General features: G+C 37.5%; 1 protein-coding gene across 3 annotated transcripts in view; it reads left to right on the top strand.

Annotated features, from left to right (window-relative positions):
- The first annotated feature begins 571 nt into the window (after positions 1-571).
- The window catches only part of LOC121859114 (inhibitor of nuclear factor kappa-B kinase subunit alpha-like), a 47,921-nt gene continuing 31,228 nt past the window's right edge, over positions 572-17,264 (top strand). For 2 of the 3 annotated variants that reach the window (XM_042355810.1, XM_042355812.1), the window contains exons 1-6: positions 572-718; positions 2,129-2,183; positions 6,289-6,410; positions 7,420-7,637; positions 13,046-13,204; positions 13,871-14,085. In XM_042355810.1, the coding sequence (XP_042211744.1) occupies positions 6,293-6,410; positions 7,420-7,637; positions 13,046-13,204; positions 13,871-14,085 (710 nt within the window). In that variant the 5' untranslated portion in view covers positions 572-718; positions 2,129-2,183; positions 6,289-6,292. The remainder of the gene's footprint in view (positions 719-2,128; positions 2,184-6,288; positions 6,411-7,419; positions 7,638-13,045; positions 13,205-13,870; positions 14,086-17,264) is intronic. The other variant, XM_042355811.1, reaches the window with a different exon arrangement.

Below are 17,264 nucleotides of genomic sequence, written 5' to 3' on the forward strand. Positions count from 1 at the left end.
GTACACAAGCTTCATGAGTAAACCGGTGCCATCTTTATTAGGTAGTTGTACACTCAAATGGTATCCACATCTTTACACCGATAACACGCGTGCCTCTCACAACATGTCCCGAGTTCGATTTCCGGCCTGGGAAAGATGTGAGAAGGGTGTTATCCACTGTAAGCAGACAATACAGTACATCGCAGTTTTTCTCTGGGTACTCAGGTATCCTCCTCTGCTAACACTGAACAATGGAGCTCATAACATAATTGAAAATAACAGATAAATCGTCCTAACGCTTAGTGAGCTGATAACTGGTAAAAAATAAATAAAATGACAGTACTTTATTTTAAACTCACATTTGGTTTTGCCTATCCTCTTCACCACTTGTTGGCCTTCTAATTTGAGCTTTTATTTTATATATATATATATATCGCTAGACATTAATTTCCTAATTGCAGTTTAAAGAAAATTACATTAAACTTTCATATTTCTTGATGGGTTATTTCTAAAAATAAAAATAAAATATTGATAATATAACTTAACATCTCTTGTCATAATGTTTAGATGTGGACTAACAGCTTCACAGAGGCCAGGGTGCTAGTGGTGTTACAGGTTATTTCAGTGCGCACATTGAGGGAAAATCCCGAGAAACAGAAGACTCTCACGTCACAACAAGAGCAGGAAACATACCCCATCCTGCCTTGCCATAACTGCATCTATTCCTTCATGAAGTGAGGTATGTGTGATGTGACTCTATTATGTATCAATGTGTCTAGAATTTTGTGTTTCTCAATAAAACTCGTATATCATTTCTATTTTTGTTTCGTGCTTGATTTATTTACTGCCTGAGCCATCTTGATTCAGGGTATGTAGTATTTTAATTATGGATAATGTGTATTGTACTATTTATGGGTGTTGGTTTCATATTTGCTTCGTACTGCCTTGTTTTATATGTAAATTTAAACTATAATGCATTTGTAGTTTAGCTGCATTATGAAGAATAAGTTGTTTGGGTCAGTAGCAATTCTGCCAGGTTTATGGAGAGAGATGGGTATTTATTCATTAAAAATCGCCATGCAACTTAATATTGGTTTAACAGGTACATCCACCAACAAAAGTATCCACATCTTTTCACTGTCAAACAATATGAAACAATGAATGAAGAATAGTGACAAGAGGCCTCAAGTTCTGGCTCATATTTGTAGCCCTGCTCTCATTATATGATAGGCACAGGATATAGGTATGGCAGCTGTATGCGAAACGTCCATGTCTATTTGTACTGCAGCCTAATGCCCAGCATGGTGGGCGGAATATACAATTGATAAGATACTAAGATGACCTTCTTTCTGACTATGGCTTAACCCTTTGAAGACTTTGGTTTAAACTTTTGATAACGATGATTTAACCCTGTGACGATGATGATTTAACCCTTTGACAATGATGATTTAACCCTTTGACAATGATGATTTAACCCTTTGACGATGATGATTTAACCCTTTGATGATGATGATTTAACGCTTTAAGGACAATTATTTAACCCTTCAGGACTCAAAGGATTAACAACACTCTGTCAACATGGCTGTCGTACCTATATATCCAGTGTGATTTTTGGCATCCTACCACCGTACCTGTATCCACTACATACATGATAATACAGGGTGTCCTCGCTTAACGTCGGGGTTACGTTCTTGAAAACGTGACGTTAAGCGGATCAATTTTCCCCACAAGAAATAGATAAAATATGGGAGTTACGTTCCTGAGCCTTCCTTTGCCCCCTGAAAAAAGTTAAATATACATCTGTACAGAAAATTATTGCCATTTCTATAGAGAATAGTATATAGAACTGCAGTACTAAGTTTGTATTGGTACTCACAGGTGGGTGGTAGTAGAGTGAGTGTGTGGTGGGTAGTGGAGCCAAGGAGGAGGAGGGTGAGAGCGGAGGAGGGTGGTGAGTCACTGAGATTCTGCGGTTGCTTCCTCCTTCTCCTGCTCTGACTGGGGTTCCTCCGCTGCTGGTTGATCCTCCTCAGTTGTTGTTTGCTCCTCCTCGGCTGCCGGCTGTTGTGAAGAAACTCCTGCCGTCCCACGGCGAAAAAATTAATCCGGTGTTGACTGCTTGGTGCTACTCATCTTCTTCTCCTTATAGATCGTGGTGTAGCAACCAAGACTGTCCTCAATGCCACACACCACACACCATTCAGGCAAGTTTCAGAATCCTCTTTCCATGCCTTGCCAATATTGTCAGTTGCATGAAGAATGTTGAAGCCGCGCCAATATTCTTGGATCAATGGTTTATTTTCTCCGTCTGTAGCCTTGAGCAGCTGGGCCATGGTACTGCAAATAATTTAATTTGCCTTGAATGCCGCAATGACGCCTTGGTCCATAGGCTGCATTGGTGCTGTCGTGTTGGGAGGCAGGAATACAACTTTTACACTGTCATGCAAGTCGTCGAGATTGGGAGGATGAGCTGGAGCATTGTCAAGGATCAGAAGAATTTTGAAGTTTAGGTTCTCCTTGGCACAGTATTCCTTCAGTGCAGGGACGGCGTACATTCTGGTCCTCCATCCACATTGCCAGCATCTTTTCCACCTTCTCTATCACAGTGCTTCTAGTACAGGTCGTCTTAGTAGCACTCAGAGAAGAACCACTTCCAGTACTAACCTTAATCTTGTCAGCGTTGGTCCGGATAGTTGGCACTGTTGTGGGGGTTAGACCAAGCACAGTGGCTATGTCCACAGCACGTTCCCCTTTTTCAAATCGGGTTAATACATCCATTTTCGTAGCAAGGGCAATGGTCTTACGTATGTCTCTTCACTACACTAGCATCAGTAGCACTTGATGGGTGCTTGGAGGCCATTTCGAATGGTTAAAGTAGTTTTAGAGCAAAAACACTAAAAGAATGCACGATTGATGTGAAGTCGTAACAGAGACTGGCTTGGCGTCGCTTGGGGACGCTGTGACGTTCCGCGAGTGAGGGCAGCACACCGAGCCAAGTGAGCGTAGCGTGGCCAGACAAGAGCGGGTGATGCGCTGTAGAAAGTAGTCCGTGACGACGCAAAACGATCACTGGGATGATAAAAAAATTTTTGGTCTCTAAAGTTCAGTGACGTAGTACCGAAACAACGTTAAGCGGGACAACGTTAAGCGAGGACCTACTGTACATGAGTTACCAGGTACAATTCCTGTCATGTTTTGTAATACAGTTTATATACAGTACTATAGGATATGATAATTGTTTCTTGTGCAAATTCTTCGTTTGGTAGATAATTAAGCGCCTAGGCGCGCACTATTTTGTCTTCTTGGTGGTAATGCTGTGGTGACGCCTCATCCCTGGATGTAAACAGCCGATCATATTGACGTATTTCAAAACATTCCCCTGTGCAGCGCTCCTATCGAGGCCTCTGCTCAGTATACTTTATGAGTCGCACATCAGCCTGGCGGCTGCTCTCACGTACACAAAAAACGTAAAATTACGCTTAAAAGTTTAAAAGTTATATACAAAGCTTAACTAGCAAACTTTTACTGAACAAATAGTTGTTTGTTAAGTAAGTACCGCTAAACAGCGCTAAGGATAGCAGGAATTCATCTTACAAAATGATCGCGATTTATTACTTGTAAAAATCACGAATTTTCCAAGTCCCAATTTGATGTTATGGTGACACTCAGCGTTGCTCTCGTTTTGTTAACCACCCATCACCTTTTTTCACATGAAAAATATATTTTTTTGCAAGTTTTCTTGCTGTTTTAGAGGATTCTGACTTTTGTCTTTGGGCAAATCACCTTTTTTTAGTTAGGTTAGGAGGTGGCATGTTAGGTCAGGTAACCTAACCTAACTTTTTTTAAGGTTTGGTTTCCTGACCTAACAGACCACGTCCAAACCTAACCTAACTAAAAATAGTTAGATTAGGTAAGGTTACCTAACTTTATGGCAACAAATATGCAATATTCAACTATACTTATTACCTATAGAAGGGTGAACTTTGCCACATCTGAAAGGTAGAGTTCGAAACACTTTCAGATGTGACATGTCCCAAAGCATGTTAAATGTGTAGAACTTGAGAGGATGAATATGATTTATAATAATAATAATAATAATAATTAACAGTTTATTGAAAGAGCATGGCAGCCAGAAGGCTGAAAATATACAATTACATAATTGGGGAATGGGTCTCTTGATTTATGTTTCGTGCAGGATGTCTGTGGAGCAGCCTTTAAAATAAATATAAATAGTATAAGGAAACATATACAGCTACTCCTCGACTTATGACCTACTCGACTTACGACAACCCGGACATACGACTGCCCCAGTCGTACCAAATTTTTTTCAAATTACGTATTTTCGAGTCCCGACATTAGTGATTGCGCTGTGTACTGACAAAATTCTCACTTGTAATTTCCTTTAAAATGGCTGGCATGCTTAAAAGTGAGAGTTTTTTGGTGCTGAGAAGAAAAAGAGACACCCATTTTAGATTTTCTATGTATTATCTTTGCATTTTCGACTTACGACCTGGATTTGGGTCCCTATCCCCATCGTAAGTCGAGGAGGAGCTGTATTTGTAGTCATAGTTATATTCTCGCTTCCTGTTATTTATGCCTGTTCTCATATGGCAACCCATCCCCATAGTTGAATGATAAAGTTCTCAATGGTCATTAACCAAATATACTGTATTATGCAGACTGTACTATTTTCAAGCATGTCTACTGGATCATATATATATATATATATATATATATATATATATATATATATATATATATATATATATATATATATATATATATATATGCAAGTAAATCACTGTAGGTGCGCGTGATCTAGGTATATGCTGATAACCACAAGGATAGAAGAAAACACGAAGTTCGTCAAGCGCTTTCGTGTATTTCACATCTTCAGGGGTGAGTACAGACTAAAGAGAAGTACAAAACAAGGTGTATATATACAGAGGAGGGTGAGATCAGGTCCACAATGGTCAGGTATTAGGTAATGACCCTACTGCCCACCATAATAGAGTCAAACAGTCAGTATTTTCAACAATGTTTTTATGTGCTTTGAGAATTTGCAGCCCTAGATCTTTCATAGACAAATGCCTGAACATTACTAAGAAACATTTTTACAGAACTGATCCCAAGCCCACCCATGACCATAAGAATCTCTTAGTATTACCATTTCACAAAAATTTATCTCATTTTCCTTTACAACTAAAAACCTGGAACGTCAATGTGGCATTTAAAAATTCATGCACTGTTAAACAAATGTTAATCAAGAACTCCCCCCAACAACACAATTGGTTGCATTTATAAAGTTCCTTGCAAGGAATGTAATATGTTTTACTTAGGCCAGACAGGTAAAGATCTTGTCACTAGACTTAAACAACATAAATATAGTGTTAGGACAGGCCAGGAATCCAATGCTCTGTTTGTTCATCTGAGGGATAATAAGCATTGCATTGACTGGGGTAATGCCTCCTCAATATTACCTTGTAATTCAATTGACAGTAGGAATATTATAGAATCTAGTCTCATTAAACATACCGAAGCAGTCAACATGAATTTGAGTAATGGCATGTACAAACTGGCCAATTTTGTAATTAAGAAGATTTGTAACCAGGTGAGAAGGTTGGGTCACCTTACCCTCTGACCTGACTACCGACTGTTGCGGTGCTTTTTAAAGATTAGTAGGGTCATTACCTAATACCTGACCATTGTGGACCTGATCTCACCCTCCTTTGTATATATACACCTTGTTTTGTACTTCTCCTTAGTCTGTACTCGCCCCTGAAGATGTGAATTATACGAAAGCGCTTGGGATATATTTTATTATTATATATATATATATATATATATATATATATATATATATATATATATATATATATATATATATATATATATATATATATATATATACACACACACACTTACTGTACCACATATTTACGACAACTATATTGACGTAAAAGAACATGATAATAGCCACTTTGTTTTCTCCTCATTTTCTTTTTTATGCCAAGGAAACTTTTGTCTGAGACAAATAGATGGTGTTCATTCGACTTAAGACAATGACCTTTCCAGTCACCCAACCATAAATGACCACAAGACAAATTTTTCTCCTCTGTATATTTTGATCATTGATTTCTGAATGTCTTAACTTGTTCATATTTTTTCCATATTCCCTTCTCAAAGATGAATAGAGGAAGACTTTTCTTGCTTTTATACCCTTATATAATTCATTTCAGATAACTTTTACTATCTGGATTCCTCAAGATTACCGATGTTCTCTTGTAATTCAAGACTTTTTTATTACAGAGCAATGGCTGCAGCAGAAGAAAAATCACCAACACACCCCTGGCTCAAAGATAAAGTACTTGGCACTGGCGGGTTTGGGACGGTGACTTTGTGGCGCCACAATGATACAGGGGAAACAATTGGTAAGAATATATTACCTTTTTTCTGATTACTAAGCTTAAAAGTATCTCTAGTTCAGCAAACCATGAAGAAAACAGACAGTTTGGCTGTTATGCACGCCAGAGTAACTTTTTAAGTGACGAGCTAAACTTTCAGACAATTATAATTGGGTCTTTAATGTCAAAGTGTGTACAAATAGACATTGGATACTTGATATGAGAAAGATTTTGTAAGATATTGTCTCTTTTAATGTAGGTAAGGGTTCAATGGATGTCTGCAACAGATAATTAGAACATAAAAAATATGGCATTGCATTGTACCCACCATAAGGCCTCTTAGCCCACATTTCACAAATTATGTGATTAGCCTCATACTATGGGGTGTCAGCCTCCTTAGTAAAAACAAGGCTGTTGCTTTAAGCTTTAGCTCAATAAGTTGGTAATACTTGGAGTATACCAGTTCCCCTCGGTGAGAAAGATAAGTGCCTAGCTACTACTATAACCTTATAGTATTGGCTCATTTGTTTATGTTATTCCATGTAGGTAATTAAGCTTCATATACAGTATATACAATACTGTTTAGTACTAATATAATTGTAAAAGAAAAAAATAATGTTTGTACTGTACTATACAGGCAGTCTCCAAGTTATGAACGCCTGACTTACAAACACCCGCACTTACAAACACATCCATTGCAAAAATTTGTATTTAAAATCCAATTTTTTACATTATTTTAATTAATGTATATTATTTAACCACTTTATTTACAATATTTACATTATTTGTTGTGTATGGGATGTTATTGTTGTTTTGCTTTAACTTACCTTACCTAAACTATGGAATTAGCATGGTTTTGAATTAAGAACAGATCAACTTACAAACAGGGTCCAGGAATGTAACCCATTCATAGCTCGGGGAATGCCTATATACAGTACAGTATTGTATTTGTATATTTGTAATACTGTAGTACTGTACCTGTATAAATAAAGTACAGTACTGTATAAAGCATTTAACTTTCTTTGCATTTTCACAGCTCTGAAAAAGTGTCGGTGGGGCACTCCAGGTACTGGCACAGAAAATATTTTAACACCAAAACATGTTGAACGTTGGGAAAAGGAAGTAGAGATCATGAATCGTCTTGATCATCAAGCAGTTGTCAAATGTTTCCAAGTGCTACCTGAACTAATGGGTCCTCCTGGTGACCTGCCAATGCTTTGTATGGAGTACTGCAGTGGAGGCGATCTTCGCAAGGTATTGAGACTACTGTACTTGAGCTTGTCATTTTGCCTACCCTTAAAATTTATATGAATTGACCCCAATACCTATTTTTTTTTTTTTAGACTGCATATTTATCATTATCTAAAACTTTGGCAGCACAGTAGTCTTCCTGTCTCATTGGTTAATTATTCCAACAATAAAGTTTGTTGTACAGCATTTGTATTGACAAAGTTCTTGGAGTGATACAAGTACTGGTATGGAGAACAAGCACTCTACTTGAATCTTCTTCTTTTCTCCTGTTTTGTATATTTGCAAAAAAAATAGTGCAGAAGTGCAATCCAATATTATTATGCCATTTGGCAATCAATTCATAGGATATGAGACAGAGAACAGCTGAGAGATCCCCCACACCGCTCCCCATTTCCCGCTGTGGGCTAACTGCCAACCATAATTAAAAGAAATGATTATTACTTCTATGTTTTTGAAAGTTATGATATTTTTTTTTTCCACATTCTGTTTGAATGATTGTGTGTGCATATAACAGAGTAAAAGAAAATGAAGAAACTCATGTACGTATATCTACCTGAAAATACGATTTAAAAAATAACATAGCTCAGCCTCACCTGCTCTGAGTGCTACTGGGTGGCGATTGGCGACTCGGCTATGCAGTTACAGTACGTACATGCTATCTCCATGGATATTATTCCTCATTATTTATTTTTTATTTTGATATTAGTTTTTATTTGATTTTTATAATGTGTCTCAGTAAACCACTTTCACTGAAATGAATTTGAGAGTGTGTGGTTGCGCAGTTGGCTTCAACACACCGACCTCAAACTACTTTAAAGTATCTTAAATAAGTTAAATAATTTAATACAATACAGTATTGTGTATTCAAATGTTTCTAAGGCATATAACTGTTAAACATATCAAATTAATATTTTTAAGTGTCATTTACAATGTGATGATTCCATTTAGACCTTATTCCTATTAATTCTTATGGGAATTAATTCCCCTTTATGGAATCACTATCTAAGTCTCTTGTGGTTCCTGGTAAGCTCGGATAACGAGAACGCCGTGTTGCTAAGAAATTCAATGAATTTTACATAACATCACGACCAATGGTCTTGAGACTGACACATGTACTGGTTTAGCACCATCACTAACTGAATGCTTCAGGGCTATAATATCAAAATGGAGGGCACTTTAAAGCAAATTAAAATGCAAGCTCAGCATGATGCACAGCTGGGGTTGCAGAAACCATGGAATACTTGTTTGAAACAGCAAAACATCCGATTCCATAGTGTTTGAAAAAATAAGTTTAATAATTTACAGTACTCTTTAAGTAGCAAAGATATTTATATATTACTTTAATGCAGAATACAGTAGGATCTGTAATTAAGTTTAGTTGAATATAATTTAACAATAAGATTGATCAGTTGACGAATTGAACGTTGTGTGATGAAATATCATACGCTAGATGACAGAATTGTTGTAACTGTCGTACAATTGGACAAACTAGCCTGAGAAAGATAGGAAATTTTAAAATTATAATCTAATTATTGATTAAGTTTTCAAACAATGAATTAATGAAAGAAATTAACTACTGGGTGATAAACAATGAGGACTGCCTCTATAGGAAACATAGAGCCCATCAAAGGACCTGATAACTGACTTCTTCAGGTTGGATTTTCAGTGTAAGCAGCAAGGTTGGCAAAACTGAAAAATCCAATTTTTTTCTGAATCTAGGTTACTATCTCCACTAAGTGTAAGCATATTCTATGCACAAGAATAGTTGCAAGACTTCCTATGAAATCACCTTTAAGGAAAAACAAAGGTTTCTGTACCTTCCTAAACTTTGCATAGATATGTTTTGGCTGTGCCAAGAGTATTTTTTTTTTATGGAATTATTGTACACTACAGTACATGCTTTATTGGTATTTCAAACTTCATTCCATACAGAAAAATATTAATCTATGGTACTTTAGCTGTCAAGGCATAGAAAAACGTTCTGTTAGAGGTTTACTGCTCACAGTATCTTAAATACAGTACAGTAACGTAATACTGTGCAATTTTCATTTTCTCTGCTTTCCTTATTTTTTACTTATTATTTTACAATTTGGGTACTCCATTAAATTCTGATGTAGAGTCATATAAATTCATTTCTCTTGCTTTAATTTATAATTTTTTCAATATTTTCTCTCCCATGCGGAATTGCCCATCAGCAGGTAGGTCTGTGTAGACTGTAGAGTCCTCAAAGTATATTCTTTTCCTTACAAAACTGTAAACTATGTATAATACCCCTTGATTTATATATCCAACTCATTGTTAGCCTGCCTCATACCCTCCTTTTCACTTCCTATGTTCGTAGTCTTTGTAATTTTACATGCTTACACCACAGCTTGGAGAACTGCCATCGGGCCAGTGACATAGCTAGAGGGGGTGGGAACAATCTCCCACTTTCCCCCACTAAGCCTCCAAAAATTTTATTGACAAATTTGATGTGTGAGTGAAAGACCTACTGCATGTAATGATCTGGTTTATCAACCCTGTAAGGCAAGTTGATGCCCTTACTACCATATCATGGAGGCTGCCACTGAAAAGGTCCTAGGCCCTTTCTTGAACATCAGTGTTTCATGCTTTATGATTCAAGGATATATAGTGGTGGAGAACATTTTGAAACCATCCTAAATCGATGCAGCTCACTTGATTGGTACTCCTGCTAAATTTATTGAAGAGATAAGAATTTCAGGAAGAAAACTTTCTCTAATGAAGTGGCCAATGACTAGCCTGTAACAAATTCAAAGAAATTATTTAAGAGTAGAAATTCTACAGACCATGTTGGACACTGTCTTCACTGCTATCAAAACAAGATTTTACTGTACCACAGATGGCACACCCAAGGCACTCAGATGTATTGTACCAATACCTCTCATTCATGACAGTAATGATGCTCCAATGATGATAAGTTAAGAGAAACTGAAGATGCTTTGTGAATTCATACACAAAGGAGGTTCCCTCAATTGAGATACTGGAACACAAGTACAAAATTTAGCATGTACTGCTGAATGGAATTTGGTGAAGGAAAGGCTGTTTCAATGGATCATGAGGATCTTCTGACCATCGAATATGAGATGAAAGGCCAATTTGATAACATTGTTACGCTGTTTGTGATTGCATTGTCCTTGCATCCTGCTTCAGTTTATGGTGAGAGAGCTTTCAACTGTTTAAAGAGAGTCAAGACCTACTTACAGAGCACAATAATTGAATATCAACTGCCAAATTTGGCTTGTATCTCAATTACTGGTAATCATGAAGTTGTTGCAAACCTGTCTATAAGGGAACTTCAACAGCCTTTTCTGAAGGGAAAAAGGGAAATTATTTAAAAACTTTGTCAATATAGTTTTGTGAATAGTGAACAGTAATAGTAATCCAATAAGTTAATATGGTATTGGTTATGATGTGCACTGGGCAACTCAGATTGATTAAGTTCTTTTTGTTTCTTACTCTTATTTTTTCTCCAAAATTTGAATAATGTTTATTTTGTCTTTTCTATTTCAATTGTATTTGTAATGAAAAGAGGAGTTCCAACTGATTAATACAGTGCATGTTTTAAATATATGGGAATAATAATATATAAAAATCTTCAAATTTTCTCGTTTGTTGTAGCACCTTTGTGAATCATTTTCTTTCACTAAATGGTAATGTATTTGTTCTGGTTTTGTATAACACTATTGATGCAGGTTTAGTATCATAGGTTCCTCGTACTAATAGATTCTTTGTATTACCAGTAAACTGTTATGCTTGATTAATTAGATTATTGATGAGCAGTACAGTATCTTTGTCAGGCCCACATGTTGGAAAATTCAGGCCTTTGCCACCATCTTCCATCAAAAAATCTTCACTATACTTCTGCATCAGGCTGTCACGGCTAGCCTAAACAAGTGTGGAAAATGCACACAAGATGATGATGATGACTCGACCCTTTCTTAGTGTCATTTATTCTTACAACCTTATTCTTTACCCTGTTCATTCTTCTCACTTTGATGCCATTGTCAGAGAATTTCTGTTGTGGTTCATTTCCATTGTTCATAGTAGGCAAATCTACTGTGTGACATGACTTGCCATAAATCTTTTTCTCATCTTCATCTTCACTATCTTCACGGCCCCTGGCACTCACTCTGCCTTTCAGAACTTTCTCGTTATCTCACAGTATTCATTCTTCCACCCTGGCATTGGACCCTTTGCAGGTTCTTGTCTTGCATTAAAATTTTACACCCTGATTATCCTCTTAAAATTACTGCCATTATACTGTACTTTTGATATGTATTCACCCTCAGCTTTTTTATTTCATCCTCAACTGAATTTCCTCAAAGCATCTTGCAGTTTTCTGCTCATTTCTGATCTTGTTTTTCTGCCTACTTGACTTCATTAACCATTCATTTAAAGAATGACAATGACATGTACAGTAAATTCCCTCTAATCCAGACCAGTTGGGGGAAGGCCTATCAGGTTTGGCTGAAATTCCAGGTTGGGTGGGATCTGTATTGGTTAAATAGCAGGGTGGAAAATTCCAGAGGGTGGGGGATTACTGAGTCAAGCTCCATAAAAAAAAAACCTACTGCAATTTTTAGCCTAGATTTAACATTCTGGGGTTTTATATGCCAGATGAACTTTTTTTTTTAGCTGCTTAGGGTTTTAACATCTGTGGAAAAAAAATAAGTTTTCCTTGGTCCGTCATGTGCTCTTGGCAGCTTGGCGTTGACTTTCTGTACAGCGTAACAGCTGGACTCAGCGAGTCACTGAGCAGCTGGTGTTGCTGGGAGCTCTCATACACCTGGCAGCAGTGTGTACTGTCTTGGCTGTGACACTGCTCCATTCAAACCTCGCGCCCCAAAAATACCTCCATAATATATAGATTTTTGTTTTGTTTTTTATGTTGTATATTTATTTAAACAAACTTGTAGATAAACTATTCAGGATTGTTTTGGTGGTAAAAAAAAGTGTTTCTAACTAAATTAGAACTGATTTTATAGATTGGTATAAGCATTTCTTACATTTTTTCATAACAAAATTGAGTTCCTATCATTGTGTCAGGGCAAAATATTTTGTTTAAGGATCTTTTATTGAAACAATCTTGTAGAGAATTTATTCAGGATCTATTTGATACCAAATTCATATTTCTAACATACAGAAATTAGAATGGATGCTGTGGATAAATGTTTATACACTTTTTTTGCTTACCTTAAATATATTTACTCGTGGCTGTGGCATAACATAATGGGAAAGTGATAAGAGAATTTTCTTATTGCTAGGGTGATTGGGGAAGAATACCATGGTCTTCCACTTTACAGTACTGCAAAATGTGTGCATGGTAAAGCTAGATAAAAGATGCAATTTTTGTGTATGTGCATCAGATTTAGATGGATATATCTTTCCAGGTATTAAACAAACCAGAAAACTGTTGTGGTCTGCGTGAAGCAGCTGTCCGGGCATGTATACGAGACATAACAGAAGCAGTGGCATACTTACACTCCATGAGGATAATCCACAGAGACTTAAAGCCAGAGAATATTGTCCTCCAAGATGTAGATGGCAAGGTTTGTGAGCAGAGTGCACTTCTTAGTAAATTGAATAATTATGATTTTCCCCTTTATATGTGCTAATGAAATTCTTTTCTATTCAGTGTAAGAAAGTGGTGTTTGCTGTGCACAGAACATTTCAGGGGCTGTGACAAAGTTGCAAAAAAGTGGCACTGCTTTTTGCTGATCACCTCAACATAAATATAATACTTTCATTTTTATTATATGTGTAATTCTTATAAGTAACAAAAGTACTGTAGTAATATTAGATTAAAAATAAATATAAAAAATATTGGCTCCTCGATACCTGCTCACCTCTACTGTACATCTCTCTCTCTGTCCACACTGATAATGAAATTTTAATGAGATTTCCAATTCAAAATTTTTTTATTATTGTATATAGGAATACTGTAATATGTAGTGTACCACTATGACAGCTTGGGAGACTTTACAACCATTTTTTTTTCCCAGTAAGTTTCATTTCAGTGTTCATTAGGGGGAAAGACAAAATACTGTAGGTGAACATGGATACTATACAAAAGGTTATCAGAGATAATTGAGGGATTTATTATTAAAGATGGCCACCTTAGTTATCCTCCTGGTGGAAGAATTTATAGAGTGAGATTTAATATATGAATGACTATTTTGATTAGAAATGTACATTTATTAATTTTGCATTTTCAGACAGTGCACAAACTTATTGATCTTGGTTATGCTAAAGAATTGGACCAAAGTAGTGTTTGTACATCATTCGTGGGCACCCTCCAGTACCTGGCTCCTGAGTTATTCCTCAGCAAGAGATATACCTGCACAGTTGATTACTGGAGCTTGGGTCTAGTGACTCATGAGATCATCACAGGTATCAGACCATTTCTGCCAAATATGACTCCTGTTGAATGGTGAGTTGTAAAAAATCATTAGCATTTTTATCCCTTTCTGCATACATGTACAGTATAATAAGTCTTTCTTTAACCCCTGTGTACGGGGGTACCTTTCAGCTGAGTAAATTTGTCTGGCATAAGCCAAATAAAAAATAAAAAGTGGTGTCTCCATAGTTAGGGGTTAGTGAAGATAATCTTCTAACCCCTTGTATACGGGATCGCCTGAGCTGAATAAAATTGTATGGCATTAGCCAAATACAGGTATCCTTTGAGATAGGAATGTTTGAGGTACGAAGATTTGCTTATACGAATTTCCTAAATTGACACCACTATTTTATGTTACGAAAGCTTTCCCCGCTTCTACCAATTTGGTTCCTGGCAAAAAATTCTTATCACGTGCCCCTGGGAGTCAGCTGGGGTAGTCACATCCCTCTAGCACTCTCCCTACCAGGCTAGGGTAGGAGTTATTTTATGGTTATTTTTCAACTTGTAATATCGGGTATATAATGATTTATTTTATTTATTTTTTTTTTTTTACTGTTAGGTAGTAGGCAGCTACCAAACAGGGAGGTACTACCGCCTGAGAAGATATTGGGAGCATAATGTGTTGTCTAATGGTAGACCCTACTACCATATGGCATCACAAAAATTGTGACCAAGTCCCAGGTTGCTGATCTGACTTTCTGCCACATTTACACACAATTGCAGGGTCTCAATTGTCTCTTACTATTGACAACACAACAATTGTAACCGTACTCACTCTTGATCTGTTCTATACTTTCTATTTTATTCTCCTATGATGTCAGTTGACAATAATATTAAAGTGGGGCCTTCTCGGATAGGTCCCACTGGTCAGGAAGGTTGTGGACCCCAGGGCTGACCTGATCATCATCAAACTACTGGGGCCTCAACTGATGTCACCGTGGTTGCTGGGGAATTGACTTTTTTCACACTTCATATTTTCAACATTTGTGGCCTGAGATCCAATTTTCCTTCTGTGGAGCACCATCTATTGACCTCTTACTACTCTCTGAACTTCAACTGACCAAAGCAGCTTCACCCAAACCTTTTCAAGTCTCCAACTACAACTTTTATACCTCTTTCCGTTCTAAGGGAGGTGTATGCGCCTATCGCAGCACACGTACACCTATAGCTCGATTCACGGATCTTGATGTCATCTGGCTCAAAATATTTCTATTAACTTTGACTATTTTCCTTTGTTTCCTATACTGTTCTCCCAATTCAACCAACTATTTAGAACTCTGACTATCTAACTTCTTGCCATGAGTCGTTGCTATCCACACACACCCAACACCGAGATCCTCCACCTCGGGGATTTCAACATACATCACAGAGAGTGGCTTGGCTCTGCAAGGGATGACCCAGGTGGAGCTGAGGCACTCTCTTTTTCCTTACTTAATGACCTGGAAAAAATAATTAAACACCCTACACGCGTTCCTGATCGACACGATCAACTTGCTAACATTCTTGATCTTTGTTTTACCTCTAACTCCTCACACTATTCATACTCAATTTCTGCCCCCTTAGGGTCTTCTGATCACAATCTTCTTTCTATTAAATCAGACTAGGCACGACCACCTCCCCTACCCCCTTCTAAACGTCAACTATGGCATTATTGGAGGGCAAACTGGCAATCCTTGCGAGAATTCTTCACCAACTTTCCTTGGGTTGAATGTTGCTTTTCCACTCGGGTTGCCTCGGTGTCTGCTGACAGCATTGCTGGGGTTATACAGGGTGGTATGAGTGCCTTTATCTCATCTTCTACCAAAACTTTTACTTTACAATCATGGTTTGGTCGCTCCTATACTCTTACATCGAGGGAGAGAGATAGGGTATATCAAGCTATGAAACTATCGTTTCCTCCTATTACCCACTCCTCTTTCATTACTTCTAGGAATCGTTGTAAGGTTATTCTTCGTAGGGCCAAGTGTAATTTTATAAAAAGAAAGACCGCTGTCCTGACTAATTCTTCATCAAGTAAATCCTTCTGATCCTTAACCAAAAACATCTGTAATAACTTCTGCACTCCCTCTTTTCCTCTTCTCTTCCGACCTGATAACCCTATATCCAACTCTCTTCTGATAAAGCCAATCTCTTTGGCACCTTATTCTCCTCTAACTCCACCTTAGACGATTCCAACTCTATCCCTCCTGCTGAACCTTAAGCACTTTCCTATAATCTCCACTCGTAGGGTTGCTGGTGTGTTATCCAGGTTGGATGTGAGTAAGTCGCATAGACCGGACGGAATACTCCCTCATATTCTGAGGGAGTGTGCTGAAATTCTGGCCCCTGTACTTGCTCGCCTCTTTTGCCTTTGCCTCAAAACCTAAACTTTTCCTTCTTCTTGGAAGCATGCCCTGGTTCAGCCCATCCCAAAGAAGGGTGACCACTCAAATCCCTCTAACTATTTTTGAAACTATCTTGAACTCTAGTTTTCTCCATCACCTTGAATGACACTCTCTTTTGTTGGCTCACCAGTATGGCTTTTGCCAGGTGAGATCTACTGGTGATCTGCTCTCCTACTGCACCCATCTCTGGTCATCCTCTCTTACGGATTATGAGGAAACTTTCGTCGTGGCCCTTGACATCTCCAAAGCATTTCTAAACTTCCCTCTTATGGTTTCTCTCCCCCACTTTGTTCTCTAATTTCTAGCTTCCTTGAGAACCGATCCATGGCAGTTGTTGTCAAGGGATTGAACTCTCACTCTTTCTCTCCCAATAGTGGTGTCCCACAGGGGTCTTTTCTTTAACCTATTCTTTTCCTAATTTTTATCAATGATTTACTTCACACTACTACTAATTCTATCCATTATTATGCTGATGATTCTACTCTTCACTCTTCTTCACATTTTCCCCTTCCCCCTAACTCTCAAACTAGATCTGTTTCTAGAGCTGATATCATTACATCTATCAATGCGGATCTGTGCAGCATCTCCGAATGGGGAGGTAGAAACTTGATTAAATTCAATAGTAATAAAACTCAGTATTTACCATTTACACTTTCCATTAGATGATCTCCCACCAATCACATTTCAGGATGCTATCATTCTGCCAAATTCTAAATAGATATGCTAGGCCTCACCATTTCCTCTAATATGTCATGGAAGCCACGCATCCACAACTTTGCTAAAGCTGCCTCCCGAAAGCTTGGAATGCTGTACAGATGCCGTAGCTAC

Source organism: Homarus americanus, unplaced genomic scaffold (genome assembly GCF_018991925.1).
Source record: "Homarus americanus isolate GMGI-L3 unplaced genomic scaffold, GMGI_Hamer_2.0 scaffold50924, whole genome shotgun sequence".
Lineage (NCBI taxonomy): Eukaryota > Metazoa > Arthropoda > Malacostraca > Decapoda > Nephropidae > Homarus > Homarus americanus.